Raw genomic sequence first — 19,590 nt, forward strand, 5'->3', positions numbered from 1 at the left:
GGCTGTTGTATCAAGTTGTCTCCATAGCGTTCTCCATAACTTGCGAGCAGGCCCTTGACATCTATGGTACTAGCAGCACATCTAGCAACGTGTATTTCTATACGGCCATTCACTACTTCATTTTGCTTGCTGTCTCTAAGTAGTGTAGTGTGTTTAAGTGGCGGATCGACTCACCGCCAAAAGACTGTATGTAGGTAACATGGCGGCGATGCCATTTGTACTCACCTATACCGGATCGACGCTCCATCCCTTGAATACTTTAGGATACGCTAACCTACGAGAAAAACATGAAAAGAGGCAGATCCGCTCTGTGCACACGCCGAGCTCCGAATGTTTCTGAAGACGAAAACTAATTTTATATTCCTTCCGCCTTGGGAGAAGTGAGCTGGTACCGAAAACTATGGATCAGACCTGCTGCTGATATAGCCGTACACGCGAAATTGACACCAACACACAATACCCGGTTGAAGTGGCGCATCTCGCGCCATCTGTGAACGTTTGCACACAGTTGAACAGCATTAAGTCCGGCGACAATGATTTACGTACATTCTCTGGATGGGAGATGTGAGTGAAGCCAGTCAGCGGGAACGGTCCGCTAAGTGCGGATTGGCGGATAGGGTCTATGCAGGATTAATACAGAAAGTAGCAGAAGACTAGGTGAAGATTGCATGAACGTGGCCAGGCGCAATTTTTTTGAAGATGAGATGTTTTTGTCGTAGAAAAAGGGCTTCCATCAACAATGATAAGAGTTTGGATACACAGGACTCGCCAAGCTGATACATATCAAAGATCGCTCTGTGGTACTGGCTTAAGAATAGCTGGTAGAGCAATATGGGAAACAAACTTAATACTTATCTTGAAAAAGCAGTTGTTTCTTTTTTTTTTTTTAAATTATCTTGCTTTATGGTCACAGTGTGTACATATATGGATTGCGGCGTTAAACCGTCAACACCCTAGGTTTGGCAAGTCTGTAGACTGGCTTAATTACTTTCGCTTTTCGAGGGTCACTTCCCTTTACTAGACGCTACGCCATCCAGTAGGAATACTCTTGTTTGATATCATTAAATCTTGTTATGCGATACGTATAGAATTAGATAATAAGACTTTGTTGATACACAGTTTCTAGCGTCGTCGTTTGAAGATCGACTTCCATGTTAGATGTAACGCAAACATGTCAAGAATCGTGTTCATTCATTTAAGACTGCAGTAAGATTTCATAGGTTCACGGATTCGCTGATCACGGCTCAATGACGAACAAACGGATATGCCACGGCTGCATCCTATCGGTTGCGATTTCATTGTACCTTGACGGGCCTACTTTCCCTAGTTTGAATCAGAGTTACTGAATACGCGTCAGTAAATAACAGAACAGATATTGCGGGCCGCTTAAACTTGCGGGTATACCGCAAATAAACCTCCATACTTATTCTGAACTAGCGGGCCGTGCGTTGTTTATTAGAAGAGCGCGACTCGTAATTTAAGCCCGAACAACACAGTAGCTGTTTAGCACAGAGACTGAGCTACACTGATAACCCGAAAATATCGGCTGTGACTACTATAAGGCCTGTGTTCACCAATGGGCTCTATTATGGTGTGGTTTGAGTTTTCTCCCACCATGACTTTATGTTGTGCGTGGCCTTCCCATGCCTTCTCCCGCTGCCGTCAGGCAGAACAAGTTCTGTTTGCTGGCCCAGTTGATGACTCAGCGACACTCGTCTAACCCTGAATGACTAGGAGCTGTCGCCGCAGTTACTAGTAGGCACACATTGACCGTTGAAGCGTTGGACGACGAGAAAGTTCGTTATGGGCAAGCTGAGGAACGAACAGATCAATGGACAAGCGACAACTGGGGGGAACTCATGCACAGGGTGATTTTTACAACGTGAACACCATCTTAACTAAAGTAATAATTATTTCTATTCTGACAATCATCACGCTTAATATCGGTACGATTGCATTATGATTAGTGCGATATCCTTATGCCGCTCCAACAGGATCTTAACATTCAACGTCGCTTGTTTCGACTTAATTCTGTGCTGGAGTCTAAAAATTTCAAAGTAGCGGCTGCACACGCTTAAACAATCCCACTAGGTTAGCAAGCCTATAAAGGGCTACAAATATAGCTAAATGGACGAGCTGATCTAGAAATTGTTAGAGATAGTGGAACAGATCTAATTATCGTAACTTTTATCTCACAGAACTGAAAGTCTCAAAACAGCTTCGTCTAGATGCATACGCCACGCTATCTTGATTGTCATTAGATGGTGAATTATCCTTCAAAGTATATTCTTTCGTTGTATAAAAATTTAATAGATTTCAGTTCAAGGCCCACTAATGGTTTTGGTTCAGGAACATTCGGCAGGACTCATTTGACTCAAATAATGCATCGTCTCTAATTCTCGAATAGCGCGGTCGAGGATCCCATCAAAGGACTCAGGCGTCGCCGAGAACTCAAACACAGCGTGTAAATTATCCAGCCAACATCCGACAACAGCCGACGGTTTCATTCAGCTAGGGTCGTTGGCTGATCTAATCGGGAATGCAGTGTATTGTGCCGACTTTGAAACGTAACTGAAATCGTTCTTGTTTGCGATGACAAATCAACTTATGCATTTGCCTCGTTTGATGTTACACGAACGAACCTTTGGACGTACACTTGGCCGTCGAGGCCCATATTCGGACCGGTATAGACGTTCAAGGTGCTTTACGTTTAAAGCTACACGGCGCGCAGACATTTGATCTGACTAAGTAATTTTGCCTTAGCGAAACACGGTTTGTCTGAAAGCGGACCTAAACGGAAGAAGCGTCCTGCGTGAAAATGCTTTGTAAGAAGCACTCGAAATTGTCCCTTCACAAATCGATCCAACCTACATTAACTACTCCTAATTGACATTCGACTAGGATGAGCGTGTCTTAAAAATAGGAAAAAAATAGAAAAATATGAGCCTACTGCCAAAAAATTGTGCTGACGGTTTAACACCTCAAATTCCTAAAAAACTTCGATCTAAAATTTTCATTTTAAGCTTAGCAATGTTTAACTACTGTTCACTAAAAAATGTGCATTTTAACCATGAATGTGCGACAAGTTTTTATCGCGTCCATGTCTAGTAAAACGAAATATCTTCACTGACGAAGGCTGGACGCTCATCGCATATAGAACGAAGGGGGACGAGTGCGACGCGACCCGTTTCGTGAACAGAACTGTCAAAACGATAAAAAAATGTCATTTTCAACGCTCGAAGCTGCAGCGTATACTACAAGTCATATAGTGGCGCTGCGACGGCTTAAACGCTATGTCTTTTCCTAATGTCCACATTAAAGCTATCTAATGGTAGATGAACAATTAAAGAGACGCTAGTGAAATAAACAAAAATATAATCTTCATTAAATAGAAGATAATCATTGTTATTAGTGGCAATATTATTAATTAAAAAGTAGTAATATTAGTTATCTGATGCTGGATCGCTAGGTGTGTTCCATTGCTATCTGAGCACTATTAAAGAAGAAGGAAGTAAAGTTCAATCGATTGGTTACCTTAGTACTGACAATCGGGGTATCGACCGTTGGTGCGTTAATGATAGCGGTTTTTTGATTTTCGCTGTTCTACAGTGAAGAGAAAGGGTGTTCCACAAAACCAGGAAGAATAATAGTGCGTTTCTTTTACATTAGGTCGGCGTACAGCAGTCGTATGTAACAGTATATAATGTTCGATTCTACATAAAAATACGGAGCACAACGGGCGATGTATACAGACGAAATTGACGTTTTAATTTGGCTTTTATTTTACCGGAGACTGATACCGGTTGGAAAAGTTATCATACGTAATGAATAAACTACATGAATCACTCCATTGATTTAAAAAGACGGATATCTGTTCCACTATTTATTTTCTATGAATGTTTACGAAGTGAGGCGTTTGAAATTCAGCGATCCATAAGATCAGCCATATTTGCAAATATCCTATTTCTAATTTCAATACGTTCAACTAGATTACTTGGGTTCCAGTCCTTTCTGAACAATTTGCTTTTTCTTTCGTTTTAGTTCAGTTTCAACTGTCTACCTGCCCGAATGAGACGCTTCTAGCAGGCGATTCTTCTCGAGCGTTAATTTCATGAAACCTCGCCAAATCGTATTCCCCATTTTTTATTGTAAATAAATTATTTTTTACTTCAGAGTTAGCTACTTCATTCAGCTATTATTACTGATTACAATTATTTTTGCGTAATCAAATGTTTTTGTTATCATAACGGTTCGTATTCTTAGCGGAATTCATTTTGTAGATAACATAAAACATGAACGAAGCGAGCCATTTTCAAGTCTCGAGTATTACAGAATTGTTTTGTTCAAAGCCTCGAAACCCTATTGCATTTAAATATCTTACATTTACATTGTTGGCGAGTATCTGCCATCATCGACTTATTCAAGTTGCCATCTTGGGAGTTCCAGATCTCAACCAAACGTTGGTGTCCAACTTAGAAGACGTAATGGTCCCTTCCCTGGATGAGCTATACATCTAGTAAAGACCTGATTTTCTGTATTAACGTCCTATTCCTGGCAACAGCTTTTATCATGCTTGCACACTCCTATTGCAACTTTCTAGCCTTCTTTTGGAAGAATGTCCGACTTTCATACATTTCTTCCCCCAACCACGATAGTACTATTGTAGTTACGATAGGTAAAAGACGAGGTCGTTGAAAATGCTTTTCTGTAGCATCTTCCGGGGAGCCTCCCGCACTTCTATCCGTCTATAAGCAGTGTGGTGCCAGTCTTCCCAGCTATTAGTTCGTATCGGAATCGGGTCATCCAGTTTACCCCATTTGCTAGGGCTATATTTACTTTGTTCCCTAATTCCAGTTAAGTCCTGTAGTAATCACCAACATTACGTCGCCTGCACAGGCTACTGTGCTTACTTGCTTCGAACGAACACTCCGTGCTAAACTAAATCCACTATACTGAAAAAATTCTATTGCCTACCAAATTTTGGCATAAGTAGCATCCTAGCCTTTTTCAACTCTTCCGGGAAATGACCTTCTCGAAAATCAATAACTTCAATCGGTTGCAAAACAGATCTACAATATTCATGTTATACGCCGCAGGGTCTCGATATACCTTGTTTTCTTGTTCTGCGTACAGCGACATACCTATTTGCAAAAGTTGTCTTTTCCCTTGTCAACATAAAATCCCTAGAAGCATTTTTCTTAAATAAAGAGTGCAATATTACCCCTACTGATTTACCAACTATGCAAAGATATTTGGAGAAGACACAGACCGGACTTCATGCATGGCTGCCTTTCTTGTCTTACAATGACAGTCACCAAAAGTGCAAAAACATGACTGACGAAGTGGCGCTCAGCGAACGCTACTGTCGCACGAAATAGCGTTGGTCACGATACAGCAAAGAAAAAACGGAAGGAGGGAGTAACTGCCTCTTGTGGTGATAGAAGCAGTAGGACATGAGTAAGTTCAACTTACTTCATGTTCGGATACCATTCGCGCTATATCTCTGTGCTTATCTGTCTCTTTCGCCTGTTTCAGTTACGTTGTCTGTTGGGCCATGTTATTTGGATGCCCGGCCATGTGCCTGTTCTGGTTCACCGCTTCGAATTTCCTTCGGGATTTATTCATTCAATTCTTTCTTCCATTGCATAAAACATGAGCGAAAAGGGCTGCCAATTGCTCTATTACAATCCTAATAGCCATTGGAAGTACCAATGAAGCTCTTGGCAGATTCGATTACTTGTTGTCATTTGTCGTTTGCCTCCTCGCGCCTTCTTTGTCCAGAATCGATGGCTCGAACATGTGAAAATTCAAGATGGATACAGCCAGGTTTTTCGAGCGAGTAGCAAAGAAACGTCGCCACCAACGAGCAAAGGAAGATAGCGAGGATAACCTTTACAAAATGTCCCTTTGACGTTTCGGACGCCCTTAGTTTGACGTGTATGGTGCTATTCGCCAATGGCACATTACTAGATCTCTATTGATATTAACGCCAATAATGCTAGCTAGGCAAGTGCTAATAACAGCATAAGGTTTCTGTCTCAATCTCGGGCCGGAATTTTGCGTGGGGCAGTCCTGCACGTCTAGAACCAAGCATGAATTTTTTTAGCTTTTAGCAGGAACAGAAGAGCTCTATAGAACTGAATGATGACATATAAAGAGACAGTTGTTTTGTGCCTGTGATAGCGGCTGTACATTAGCTATCATAATCAATACTGCTGGCCAAATTCTCGAGCGGCAATTTCTTTTAAGTAACATCCAATGTTAAAAGATACGTTGTACTGTAGGCGACTCTGAGTGGACAGCACTAGTATATTACGGCAGACTGAGGCTTCTGAGAGTAAGTAGTGTTGATACGATGTCGTGCTCTGAATATGGCTATCGTGAAAAGTTGTAGGTAGTTGTTCAGAACCACATATGGCCTATACTGAGCTATATGCTGTTTCCCTGAAAGTAATGCTAAATGTATTCACTCTCGAACTTAATTCTACATAATCATACAATATGTTACTACTAGTTGAAAAAACATTTTATCTTGAAGTCGTAATGAAAGGATTATAGCTCGAGTCGCCGTTAATAATAGTTGTTATTTTATCTGGAAAGAGCTCAAGTTCTTCTTGTCGCAGCTGAAACCAGTGATTAACTTGAGTGTAAAACAGGCTCAAAGTAGAGGGCATAAAGGACTAAGCCCGTGTAGAAGGCTAACACTAAACATTCAAATTTGCTCGATTATCATATTAATGCTGATTATCTAGACTAACCGGAACATTAGATTACTATGTCGGTCACGTAACTGTCTTTGTTTAATTTTGGCACTTGGAAACTCTCGGCATCGTTTTAGACCATATAGCGCCAAAGTTTACTTGTAAATGATTGTAAATAATGGCGTAATGTTAGTCAAATTAATTTTACCCCAAGGCGCATACGAAAGACAGCGGATCTTTCCTCATCACAGCTGCAAGCATAGTCAATTGTGCAGTTTACACACCCATTCTATTGAGTTATACGCCGCTGGTGTCGATTGTGATAATAGTTCGTTGATAACCTTCTTCATTGTCTACAACAGCGACTTACTTATGCACATCATACCCTCATCTATTGTGTACCCAGGCTATTTTTCTTGTTTATATGTTGATATTATCCTTCTGGGCCATGGACAATTGCTTTTATCATTAATTCCTTTTCCTGTCGTTGCATACATACATCGATAGACAGAATATGGTTTCTTCTTTTGTTGCGACTCGGCGGTTCGTTGCATTGAGGGTAGTCCCTTAGCATTTACATCGGTTTAAAAGTAAGAACTGGCTTACCGCCGACTGGTTGCGCAGAAGCGGAATCGCTCAGCTTGGAGTTTGTTGGTCGTAGCTTTTCCTGGTGGTGGTTGCTTATCTCAGTTTCTCCTCCGTCTCATTTTTTCGTCTTCGTCCCGCTTTTAGGAGCTCGTGTGTTTTTCTGTGAAATGCCAACACATAAATACACATTCAGACATCGAAGCAACGATACAAAAACTACTTTTGCTGTTAAATCAACCAGGGTTGATCCGTGCTTCCGCTGTGGCTGGCCACTATTGTCTTCAGCTTGACATCATTCTCTTTTTCTAAGTTTTCATTTCTTTGCTTTCTATTTATCTGACTCTTCGCCTTTTACCGCGGCACCATGAAGGTGCCGACTCCACACAGTTTAGCCAGGCCGGACTGCACAGGCACTCAGTTCTCGGCCTTCACTCCATTGGCTGGTTAGCTGTTTGCCCCTGTCGATCTCCCAGGTCTCATCAGGCTATTCTGCGTTTGTTTCATCATAAAAGCTTACACGGGACCGGGGCCCCTCAGCAGGCGTACCCCGTAGACAACCGAACTGACGCACATGCGGCCAACTAGTCGCCGTTGCTGTTGGCATGATTGAGCGGTACATCAATGACGCATGAGTTAGTTACTCAGACACTGCCCTTACCACTGGCGCGCTTGTTGCTCTCATGCTGGCTCTTCAGGGATGGAGCAAAGTTCTAATGGCGGCTCAGCCCGCTGTTCTATTGGTCGGCTTATAGTTTTGAGGAATTGGTCGATTTAGTTGGTTGGTTGGGTCTTGCTGTTGCCGAGGCACAGCCCCGTACGCATGCAGCGTCTTACAGTCGTAATCGTTTGAAAGTCCGGGTCGACCCTATACGAACTCGCCGAAGGCAGGTATCGATTGACCTGGAAGAAATGTTAGAAGGGGAGAGCAAGAAGTCATGTAATTAATATGGTTCAGCCCTAAGTTTATCTTTGTTACCAGCTCGAAGAATGAACAGAGTTATAGACAATTTGTTTCGTAATGAGTTCTTGTTGTTTCGTCCCGCTTTGTTCCGACTAAAGGCTATATTCACTTCTAAACTCATATGACTGACGTTATATGGCGATAACTTTTTGAAAAACTTGCCAGACGGTCGTATTTCGCCACGAGAGGAAATTTACTACTGAAAACGTCTTATTACAGCAAAATTGAGTTGCGACTTTGCGAAATTCGATAACTTGAAACAGCTAAAACACTTACGTACTTATGATGAAATGAACTAAGGCTTATCTTTTTTGGAATGATTGCTATAGTGATTTCTTTACTAGATAAATATCGATGACTCGAATTTATGATTATTACCATTTCCAACGACTGATTTAGCAGTTGTCTTTGGCATGAACAAAACCAACCGTATAGTGCCGTTGTCATATGTCAGCTTTCCCAACCACTGCATATATATACTCTACGACTACACGTTTGGACAACCAGGTGTTCTTAATTGTTTTTTAAACTTATCATTAATCGATCTATAACTGTCCCCCATGGCCCATCATGATTTGCGAAATCGCGCACCTGTACGCACTAATAGAATTAGTTCCAAATTAGTTTGTAAAAAAAAAATACTAGTGGTATATTATGAGAAAAGTTAATATCATCCTGATGATACCGTTATCAAAAGTATCTGGAACTTTATTCCGAATGTTTTTCTTTGCAGTATGAAATGCGGGGGTCTTAGTAAGACCGTTTCTTGCGCACTATTGACAACTTACGAACTTCACCTCGATAACAAAGCAACAGTTTGCGATGAGTCGGGTTCAGGTAAGAACCTCCTAACATCTGAAGGATGAAAGTTAAGTACACCACTTGATGCTGTCTAAGGGGTTCATGCCGCTGACGAAAACATATGCAATGCGTACCTTACAATGTTGCAAGCGACACGTCCCTGCCTTTAAATGCCGGATATTTCACTTGCTCAGCCTTGTTATTATTCATTTTTTAAAGTTTACCATTAGAACAAATAGACGAGAACAATCATAAAAACGGTACCACTGGCAATCGACTTTCGTTGGTAACAATAAGATTACAAGAGTTAACTATCAATTATGATATCCGTTTGGTTCCGGTGCTATTATACAATATAATCATATCACCAAATCATAGGGTTCAATGATTTTATCGCTCACCCCGTCTTCGCTGTTAGCCATTCGTTGTTACATATGATCCACCCATATCCTAGCGTTCCGAGTTGTTCGTTCCTTCTTTTCGACGTCTTCAATGCGGGAGTTAGCAACAGCGAGTGGCTCAAGCCGTTCCAGCATCTATTGATTTTGTCATTTGTGCGTGGGTGTCGCTTGCTGCTGTCCAATCCTGACTCTCTTACGCTGTTTGTAGTGGCTCCAGTGGAACCAAAGTTCTTGAGCTCTTAGATATAACATCAGAAGGTAGTAGCGAAATCGGTAAGCGCTGACTTGGGCGGCGCTCCGTTTATCCACTCCGCGGGTCACATGCAGTCAGCTAGATAAGTGCATCTTTGTACTGACACAACTCATTTCTTTGAAAGCCTTGCAACATACAGTTGCTGCCTCGAACTCTAGGTCGTGCATGCAATATGATAGAACTTAACGCTTTAGCTAGGTGAAAAATAGGCTGCGACGTTCATCGAGATCCGCTCCGGTAAATGCCATATAGCGCAATAAACGCTAATAATAAGCGCAATAAACACTTTGTCGTTCTCTAGACAACAGATTCAAACTGGGAGAAGACAATCGGTTTGTGAGCCGCAGAGTGATTGGCCTTCTTACTAGTCAATGCCCAGGACACTGCATATGTTCCCCCATGCAGTGCTTGTTATGTAGCATCATTACTGCAATATCATGTAGCGATCCCCGTTATTTATGAAATGTAGCACACACATATGTAGGCAGGCTGCATGAGCGACTTCGTTTTTTGTAAATCAGGCTTTTGCGGGTAATCAAATATCAGAATCTATCATGAATAATTATTCAGAATTATTTATACCAGAACCATAATCTTCACAGGCTTTAGTTTAATCAAGTTGGCTTCACCATTGTTTTTTCTTCGAACAACAAAATACAACTCGTGGTTGTATCTGGCCATTAGAATCGGGTGCACGTTGCGCAGTAGAACTTCACGTGGACCTATGGTAGAGAAATTGTAATCTTTACTTGATTGAAACGTGCTTGATTTGACAGTCATTTCTTACAAAGCACCGGCTTTTCTACCTATAACGAGAGCTGTTTCTGAGAAAAAACCATTTTCGCTCAACTTGGGTTTAATAATTGGTTTCTTCGCACGAAATTATTAGTGCTTTATGTCTCATACGTCTGGCTCATAAAACAACACCTTGTGGGGTTATAAGGGCTAATTACATCGATACATTAGACTGATATATCTCTTTTTAATTAGTACATTTTAGCGGGCTTATTTCGGCACCATAATAGAAAAGTCTTTTACAAATATGCTAGTATATATATATATATATATATATATATACTAGCTAACTTTTTTTCTTTTGCGTAGCATTAATTGTTATAACAATAGCGATAAACGAATTCGAACCCGTATTCTCGCACTTTCCCATATATATGGCATATATCGATGAACTACTTTTACAACTTTTACATCAGATACCCTCTACAATGTCCCTACAAGCTTTTCCGTGGGTACATACAAATGATTCCCATTAAGGACATTTAAGCCACGACGTTTGGTACGTTTATATATTTTTCTTTCTCTAATTGCTTCAAATCTCAAAATTAAATACCATTGGTATAGGATTCTTGGTTCAACAAGATTCTTACTGTACATTTTTTCATTACAGGCGAGGCCGCGGCAGGACATCCACTCATCAAAAATAGATATATATATATATTTATAAATAAGTTTTTCATCAAATCACCATAACGGGTTCCTGTGAAAAACTCAAATTCGTCAAATGGCGTCATTCGAACCCGATCTCCTAATTCTGCTAATCGGTCTAGCAGCCATTGTCCTCACTTTTGCCATCATCGCGGCAGTACTGTGCCTGTACGTGAGGATATACGCCCATGTCTCAGAGTTTTTGGTCATGAAAAACATTGTAACTATTTTTATACGAGAAATACACACTTTGCATTCTGCAATTGACTAAACTGAAACGGTTCTACCTTTGGATAAATGTATATATAGAAAAGAGGACTTACGATGTCGACAGAAGCGGACTTCGCTCTTATTGTCTCTGTAACCATTGAATCGTAGATGGAGATGCTAGACTTATAATGCACGTAAAAATGAAATCTATCTGTTGGGTATAAATGTAACTGCCCCACTACCTAAAACTTGATTTTTATAATCAGAATTTGCAAACTGTCCAATTTTATATGTCACATAATATGCCGCTACAAATTGCACAATACGAACAGTCTAGACAATCTAGGTAACGTTATTCAAATTAAGCTTATTAAAATCGCGCAAGATATAATAAAAACATAAGTTAAATAACATAAGATTATCTAATAGAAACATTTGGGTAAGACTATCATAATAGGAATAGTTTAGACATGTTTGAAATTAAGCAAAATAAGGCCAGTCTTTAGGTTTATTAGGAACATCTACATATATTGATTTTATTTACCCGATTTTAAAGAAATCTGAGCTATGTAAAGGCTATTTATCGTTTAGGGGCATGGCCCATTAAATGGGTAGTAAATTTGGTTTCGTCTCTTTCGACAGCCGCCACGTGATCATACTGTTGTAGTATGATCATGTAGCACCAAGTGTGTACTTCGGTTATAATGGATTTAATAATGAGATTAGAACAAAATGTTTAAACAAAAATATTAAGTTCACTCTGTTGATGTTGTAAGAAATTTACAGAGTTTTAAGTTTTTTTGTTCTTTTTTTCAGCTTTTTTTTCTGGTACATAAAACACATCATAAAGCGCCGCAATGGCTAAAAACTGATGCTTAAGGTGCATCATTTTATATTAGGGATTGCAGCGTTCATATTCTGGGCTTTAACTGTTTATGCTCTGTTTCATTATTATCGTATATATCGTGAATGCCCCGGTTTGCAACGGTGCAGTCGCCAATAATTACCAACCCATAAACGCAGCCAGTTAAGTAAACAGGGGTATCGGGAAGTCTTCTAATTTCGGTGACTATCGGTGACAATAACTATCGCAATTGTTGCTTGACGTTCCTTTCAGTTGGAAAATGCTTCGCAAGGAGGTGCGATGGCCAGGCTTGCAAAATCCCTATGGCTGGCCAGCAGATATGATCGGCGACCTCGACGCTCATACTGTCGACAAAAGTGTATGTAAACAGAGACTTCGACCAAGTCGTCTCGAAAAGAATGCCAAGAAATTTCATAAAACACTGGCCGACGTCCTCCCAGAAGCGTGAGTCAATATTGATTCTTATTGTTGTACACATAATTCATTTGTTAGAAGTCTTTATAGATGCTCGTGCCAACTAATTGTTTATAGCATATTACATTAGCATTACTAGTATAACTCACTAAATCTAAGATATGAATACCCTTGTCGATTTTACTCTTAGACAGTTTAAGTGATTTTTGCTCCAAGTTCACGTTTTTTGGTCATCCGAATATGGGCACTAACTCAGTGAGCAGTACTTATACTGCATACTAGACTTTTTATTCTCTCAGGGAACCTCCTCCAGTCCCTGTTCGCGTAGACTCGCTTACAAGTTCCGACCGGAGAGCCCTTGAGTCAGTCGGACGTCAAATGACCAAGAATTCCGAAAAAGAATTCGATACCATTCGGAGTATGCAGGGGCCGGCTATAAAACAGCGACAGTCGACGGTCGAGAAAAAAAGCCGAAACACTTTGGAAGGTGTCTTTCCCTCGACCTCGAATGCTTCAGCCTCAGAGGAGCAAGTAAAAGTACGACGAGATCGAAAACGTGCAAGCAGCGGGTACCGCGATGAAAAACGAAGATCACCAAAAAATTCCTTTAGGGAACACAGCTATCTACCGCAGGCCCATTTGCAACCCGCCCAAAGAGAACGGCCAAATGACCACGCCATTGAGATTACTGAGGTAAGAGTGTTTAAATTTGTGCAGCTCAAACCGATGCTATATGCCATTAAACCAGTGCGCTAGGTTTACGCAGTGGATAGATTTGTGCTTCAAACGTTTTTTGTCCCATTACAAACAAGCTAAGGGATTTTCTTAATAGAGAAACGTTTGGTCGACTCAGAGATTTTTTCAGATGCTGAATGATTTTTTTTTGGCTAATTGTTTCAGGACAATGAGCCCCCTCCACCGTACAGTGAAGTTCGACGTTACCCATAACGGGGCCATTTAAATTATTGGATTTGGAAGTGTTGAAATCTGTTAATATAGGATGACCTCAGCGAATGACGTACTGCAGCTTTGACCATCTCAATGCAATTCAGCATGCTAAGTAGTGATATGATACAGACTTTCATAGTACATCGACGTTACACAAAATACACACATCTCAATTACAGTGATACTAGAATGACCCGAAACCGTCACCCAAGAAAAGAGCATGGACTTATTTCTGTATACTATAACAAATATATGTCCATACAATTGCATTCGAGAAAATATCGTTTTATCATACCTCGTTCGCATGAAATAAAAGCTCAGTTGGTGTAAATTAAATCAGACGCAGGGGTAGCCCGCTACCAGCCGTCGATTGTGATGACTTCAACGTTGCCAATGAAAATCAGCGTAAGTAACCGGAGACGACGAAAACAACAACGAAGTAGAAGATAAGCGAGTGAAAACAACATAATGATTTCTAGTCCCTATAAACTATTATTATTACTATATTATGAGGATGCTTATTATTATCCGTTGTGAATAATAAACATAACCGCACCTTAATTTATCTAAATTATGCGTCTTTATTCAGTAGGTGTGTTTCAAGCAGCTACTCTGCCACTGTAGAATATATTATTATTACAAACTAAAATGAACCAATATCTCTAAAGTCCTAGTTGATTTTTCTAGCAGTCTTAATCATGTGCACGATCTGCATCGGTTTTCCTTTGGATGTTGCAGCAAACTCTTCAGTAGTACAGCTTAATAAAGCTTTCAATTCCTGAAGCGGCTGAGTAACCTGTAAGCACCCACGGAATACAATTAGAGCTGTTGGCTTCCACTTAATTAGTCGAGGTGAAATCGACTAAGAAAACTTCAATTGTAATAAAAACATTTGTCGCTACAGTACAGACTTTTTTAGGTTTATGTCGAGGCGCAATAAACGAATGATTTGAGGTATACTCACCTCAGCAAACGATAAATCATCGAGAACATCACACAGGTATCCGAGGTCTGTGGCTAACTGGTGACAAGTGGTATCAGGCAAATATGTCAATTGCATAACTTCGTTGATTGTAATATTGGAAACCTCACGACACGCCAACTCCAACATCCAACTGCCTCCGCCAGTTGAACTCGCACCAATCTGCATAGAACCAACAAAACATTTCAAAAATCTTCAAATTTTTCTTTCGTTTTTCACCCTTCTTTTTGATGTCTTTTTTTATTCATTTAAAAGGACAATGTAATAAAAGGCTCTGGTGTATTTCTGCTTGAATAAAAACAACAAATACAGCTACGCAGTTCAAATAAAATCATTTCTACTCTGCCGTTACCGTGTTTATGATGTTGTTTGCAAGTGACTACAAATTTCGTAAAAACTTTTTTTTAAAAGTTGCAAAGTTAGTCCTCTAGTTCTGTTACAGACGATCGAAGAAAGCGTATACATTCATGAACAAAGAAATGAGCATTGTAACCACAGCTTTCCCAGTCTTCCGTAATGATTATATTATAATAAGTTGTGAGCCGAAGAACAAAGATGTCTTATTATACTTCCATATACCTTATTGATGTATTTTTTTTTTTATACGAAAGCAAAATATGATGCTTATAAATGGATGTCTGATTGCGTCTGGTTTTTAATTGCCTGTGGAAATATTACTGTTAAACTAATAGAGCGAATTGCATCTCTATACAGACGTACAGAGTGTTCATCGTCACTTGGTAAATGCTGAGAGATATCCAGGTATTGTGGCAGGGTCATTAAGTACTGTCCAATTTGCGTGACGTATTCAAGTGGCGATGAAGCAAAATTGGGCATGCTTTCAGCCGACCGTAAAGCGCCCGGCATTGCCTTAACGTGCTCGATAACACGCGACGTGACAACTCGGACACCCACGTGTTGAGTTTCTTGTTCAAGTTTTTCAAGCGAGTGCATCCACTCCAGCTGAGGCTTTGAAGTCTGCAGAGCCTTGAACCTGTGGTAACATAAAAATGTAACGGTCAACAAGATTTGAAGAGGCGCGCTCATTGGTCTACTAGTTTGAAGTTAGAATAATAGTGAGTGATAAAAACTGGATCAAAGTATTTACCCAATAAAAATCGTAACCTCTAAATCACCAAGCTTGATCTAATATAATGCTTCCGATCCAATTATGTGAATTGTGGGACTACTGGAATACTAAATTTACCGCATTAATTTTGTTCACCAAGAAAAACTAGTAACGTTACCTTTGCCGCAAAGACGGCGTAAGAAGATTTGATACAAGGTCCGATAAAACACCATACCTTTCCTTTAGGTATGGAATACGACTGATGGTAACTTCCACCTATAATATCATGAAGAGACAGTCAGCGTATGTAAAAGTAGAACGATCTATAAATTGCTAAGCTTGAACTGGGACACGTTTTGAAGGGTTGCTTGTTTCAATGGACATGTAACCCTTCGTCTCTCTTAGCTTGCGAAGAAACTCAGCGAATTCCTTCTAAAACAGAACTCTTTGGATTAAAAGACGAGAATTAGCTATTGCCTATGATAGTTCAAATCAACGCGGAAAATCCACAACCAAAATAGCTCAAATAAGCTATAAAGGTTTTCCTGCTGCACGACTTTATAAAGCAAGTTTTAGCATCAATAACTTGTTTGTTCTCGGTGCCTCTTCGACGAAAATGTCTTTAACGTTTACTCCGACAACTGTCTCGTTCATTCACGGATATCTTCGTTTGGCCTAGAAGTGAATTTCTTATGTACAGTTATGTCTTAAGTATCAAAAACTATTGAAATTGGCGTTATATCGCCACGGCTCTGTCGTAAGAGCAAAACCGTTATAAACTATAGCGATCCCATGTATCAATACTATGCTAAGTTCAGCAAAAAGGAAAACTGGGACAAAATTATCACTAGTCCAAAGCTGTGTTTTGTGCAGGTCTTTACAAAATCGAAAGCCGGTATTTTGTGTAGCAAAACTGTTTTGAATAAAACATTTAGTGTGTAGCACGCCTAAACCTCAACGAATCTAAGCGTACGAATATCATACCACTCATGATTACTATTAAAATCTGATTTGCTAATTTAAAAATTGAGATTTTCAAAATTGCTTGCAAAGGCAGTTCAGGCTTTAAATTAAAAACCATTTTGAAACGGATGACAGTGCCAATGAATCCCTAAAAAATATTTCTTTGTCGCTTGAAAATTCATTTGAATATTTGTTTTCATATGAAAAGCTACATAAATATCGGTCCGATCTAGACCAAGCACCCTGCCTAAAAATGCAAAGCTATGTAAAATACACGAGATAGCCATTATAGGAAACTATCTTGCAGGTTCTACCATTGTACAGGTGTGGGATGAGCAAAAATGGATTTACAGTTGGATATGCTTAAATCCAAAAATCAGAAAACGCAGTGTTTTTCTTAATTGAAACAGATGCTGTTTCAGCTGTAAACACGCTTCTTCTCCTAAATATAAACCATTTTTACATTCACGTCTCATTCAACACTCAGTTCTGTTCTTCACCTTTGTCATATAGTTTTTCTCTATGTTTCAAACTTTGATTTATACGTTCTAATGAATTCCTACCTTTGTGCAGAGTTCGCTTATCGACTTCTTGTATGTAGCAACACAGTTAGCCCTAATCAGCACCTCGTTTACCAAATCCCAATGGTCAAGCTGGTCCGCTTCGGCTGCAATTTTTAGCAACGTGTTGAGATCTTTTCGGCATTGGTCAACAAACAGGCGAATCAACTTTGAGGCCGCATCGAGAAATCCGGGATAACAGGAACTCTGTGTACGTTCATTACAAGCCGTTTCAGCCGAGAACAGCAATGTGAATAATTTTTCCGCATTTCGTCGGAGAATCTGGTGACTTTCCTGCAATGCGCGAAGATCGAAGTTGTCCTCAGGCTGCTGTACGGTCTGAAGTTGCCGTTGAATTTGTTGTTCTTGATACTGAGCATATCGACTCACGGCTAATCCAAGGAAAGTGAAAAGTGTACCAGCCAGTTTCGATACCTCCGGAAGAAACTTTGCTTCCTCTTCCAAACAGATTACACGTTCGAGTGAAATTGCAAGTTGCAGCTGAACTCCGAGTATGTCCAGAATTGATTCCAGGACGTCGGCCTGATCTGCGAGCCAGTTTTCAAACGCGTCTTGCAAAGGAGGTTCCATGGCTGTAAGAACATCCGACGCCATTTCTGCCAGAACACCTCTGGCACCCACGTCACCTAGTGACAAGTGTCGACCCACAAATACAAGCTGCTTCTCACACTCGGAGGTTAGCTCTCGATGAAACACCAACAAAACCTGTTTAAGGTTTGAATGATTTTGGGATGACCACAATTCTTGCAATCTGAAATAGTAGATACATTATTCTAGTCAAATTTATGTCACCAAATATTGTTTGCTCTACTGTCAGAGGTATCGGCAAGATAACTATACAAACTGTAGTAAAATGGCAGCCTACCGTGCTTTGATGCAGCCTTGGTAATAGGACAAAGCTTGCTTTTCTAGTCCAATTTTGCCAAAGAGAATAAACCACCGGGCCGCGTCCTCTTCCATGACTGAGTTGACGGCGGACACAAGACGTGGTGCCATGCTTGCTTCCAAACGATTCTTGATCCGTTCCAGAGTCTGGCTTTTCTGCGCGAAATCTGGGGCGCTCCTGAGCGTATCAAGTGAACGTTCCAACTGTGTCACCCTTTCGACAAGCAACTCAAGATTATGCTGTTGAAAGAGCGACTCTACATCCGATACTAGAATGGACCACGAATCCGCCTCGCGTAGCGCACTTTGAGCTTCTTCCATTCTAACGAATAGCCATACAATGCACATAGGTATATTTTAGAATAAAAATTTAGCTTTGCAGTCACAATACAATTCAAAATGAATTCACTTCTGTTTTCCACGTCTCAAGGACCGTATAATATACAAAAAATGAAATTTTGAACCTTACAAATGGCTAAGGCGACTGATATATCGGATTTGTTGGAATTGTTCCTCTGACTAAATCTTTGTATATCCTAAAATTCATGCTCATGCTACGTTCATCTGTCCATAATATAATAATTCCGGACAACACAGGTTTTTTTGAGAAAAGTTTATCAACGTCGTCAGTCGAAAATCTACACACTTTTTTATACAAGCGATATGCAACAAAAATGATTCCAAAATTACGAAAGAATACCATTGCTTTAGGCATAGCACCTACAAATGTCACTCGGCAAATAGAGGCCTCGTGCGAACCTTGTTTTAATTGTATCCAGCAGATCTAAATACTGCGCACTACGATTGCTCTCGAGTTCCTGAAGAATCATCCCATTCTTTACAATAGCCTCACTACGAAGTGCCTCAAAATCCCGCTGAAGTTTGGCAAGCAATCCTGTGCGTTGATGGATCTGAATTCCGCAAAAAGGAGAAAAAGCACTGCGGTATATTATAATTCAAATTGAATAAAGTTACTCAGTGGTATTTTTCCCCATACCGTTTGTCTTAGTATCCGGTCCAATAGAAGTATTATAATTTATAGAATATAATCCAAGGGATAAACCTTATAGGACCGGTATGCGTTACCTGAAAGGCGGTATCCTGCAAAGACAACGAAAGTTGGTGAATGAACAATTGGAGTTTGAAGGAAACTTCATTTGCTGTAGACTCAATGGCAGACTCGGATGGATCTAGTGGGTCCAGCAAGGAATTAAGCCACTGGGTGGCTGAGAACGATGGGGCCGCAAATGCCGATAATTCCATATTTTGCGCTCCTTTCCTGCATGGATTTAACACGAAATAAAATAAGAATAAACCACACTTTTTTTTTACACTAAGGTTAAACCAGAAGGCTATACAGTTAATTTTTTCAAATACTTAGTACAAACTGTTATAGGAATTTGCACTAAAAGGTAATGTCTTTCTTAAAGCTTAAAAAAACGGATGGGAATATTCAAATGGAAAATTCTCTATGTACACAGTCCGAGCGTAGGGCAGGGTTTTTTTTGCATATTTTTAAAATAAA

General features: G+C 40.1%; 2 protein-coding genes and 1 long non-coding RNA gene across 4 annotated transcripts in view; 1 reads left to right on the plus strand and 2 right to left on the minus strand.

Annotated features, from left to right (window-relative positions):
• LOC147753397 (uncharacterized) overlaps positions 1-9,694 on the minus strand; it is a 9,991-nt gene extending 297 nt beyond the window's left edge. Inside the window, exons 1-2 of the long non-coding RNA XR_015311358.1 lie at positions 9,453-9,694; positions 226-8,189 (exon numbers count right to left, since the gene is read on the minus strand). This is a non-coding gene — a long non-coding RNA (uncharacterized LOC147753397). The remainder of the gene's footprint in view (positions 1-225; positions 8,190-9,452) is intronic.
• LOC111261107 (uncharacterized) overlaps positions 1-14,156 on the plus strand; it is a 26,037-nt gene extending 11,881 nt beyond the window's left edge. Inside the window, exons 5-9 of one of the 2 annotated variants that reach the window (XM_022834361.2) lie at positions 8,984-9,087; positions 11,111-11,316; positions 12,476-12,667; positions 12,937-13,330; positions 13,538-14,156. In XM_022834361.2, the coding sequence (XP_022690096.1) occupies positions 11,225-11,316; positions 12,476-12,667; positions 12,937-13,330; positions 13,538-13,585 (726 nt within the window). In that variant the 5' untranslated portion in view covers positions 8,984-9,087; positions 11,111-11,224 and the 3' untranslated portion in view covers positions 13,586-14,156. The remainder of the gene's footprint in view (positions 1-8,983; positions 9,088-11,110; positions 11,317-12,475; positions 12,668-12,936; positions 13,331-13,537) is intronic. The other variant, XM_086968573.1, reaches the window with a different exon arrangement.
• The window catches only part of Cog7 (conserved oligomeric Golgi complex subunit 7), a 5,996-nt gene continuing 548 nt past the window's right edge, over positions 14,143-19,590 (minus strand). The window contains exons 2-9 of the mRNA XM_022834336.2: positions 19,152-19,344; positions 18,825-18,976; positions 18,046-18,387; positions 17,163-17,931; positions 15,815-15,912; positions 15,288-15,561; positions 14,550-14,729; positions 14,143-14,381 (exon numbers count right to left, since the gene is read on the minus strand). Of these exons, the coding sequence (XP_022690071.1) occupies positions 14,256-14,381; positions 14,550-14,729; positions 15,288-15,561; positions 15,815-15,912; positions 17,163-17,931; positions 18,046-18,387; positions 18,825-18,976; positions 19,152-19,328 (2,118 nt within the window). The 5' untranslated portion in view covers positions 19,329-19,344 and the 3' untranslated portion in view covers positions 14,143-14,255. The remainder of the gene's footprint in view (positions 14,382-14,549; positions 14,730-15,287; positions 15,562-15,814; positions 15,913-17,162; positions 17,932-18,045; positions 18,388-18,824; positions 18,977-19,151; positions 19,345-19,590) is intronic.

Source organism: Varroa jacobsoni, unplaced genomic scaffold (genome assembly GCF_002532875.2).
Source record: "Varroa jacobsoni isolate VJ856 unplaced genomic scaffold, vjacob_1.0 scaffold_518, whole genome shotgun sequence".
Taxonomy (NCBI): domain Eukaryota; kingdom Metazoa; phylum Arthropoda; class Arachnida; order Mesostigmata; family Varroidae; genus Varroa; species Varroa jacobsoni.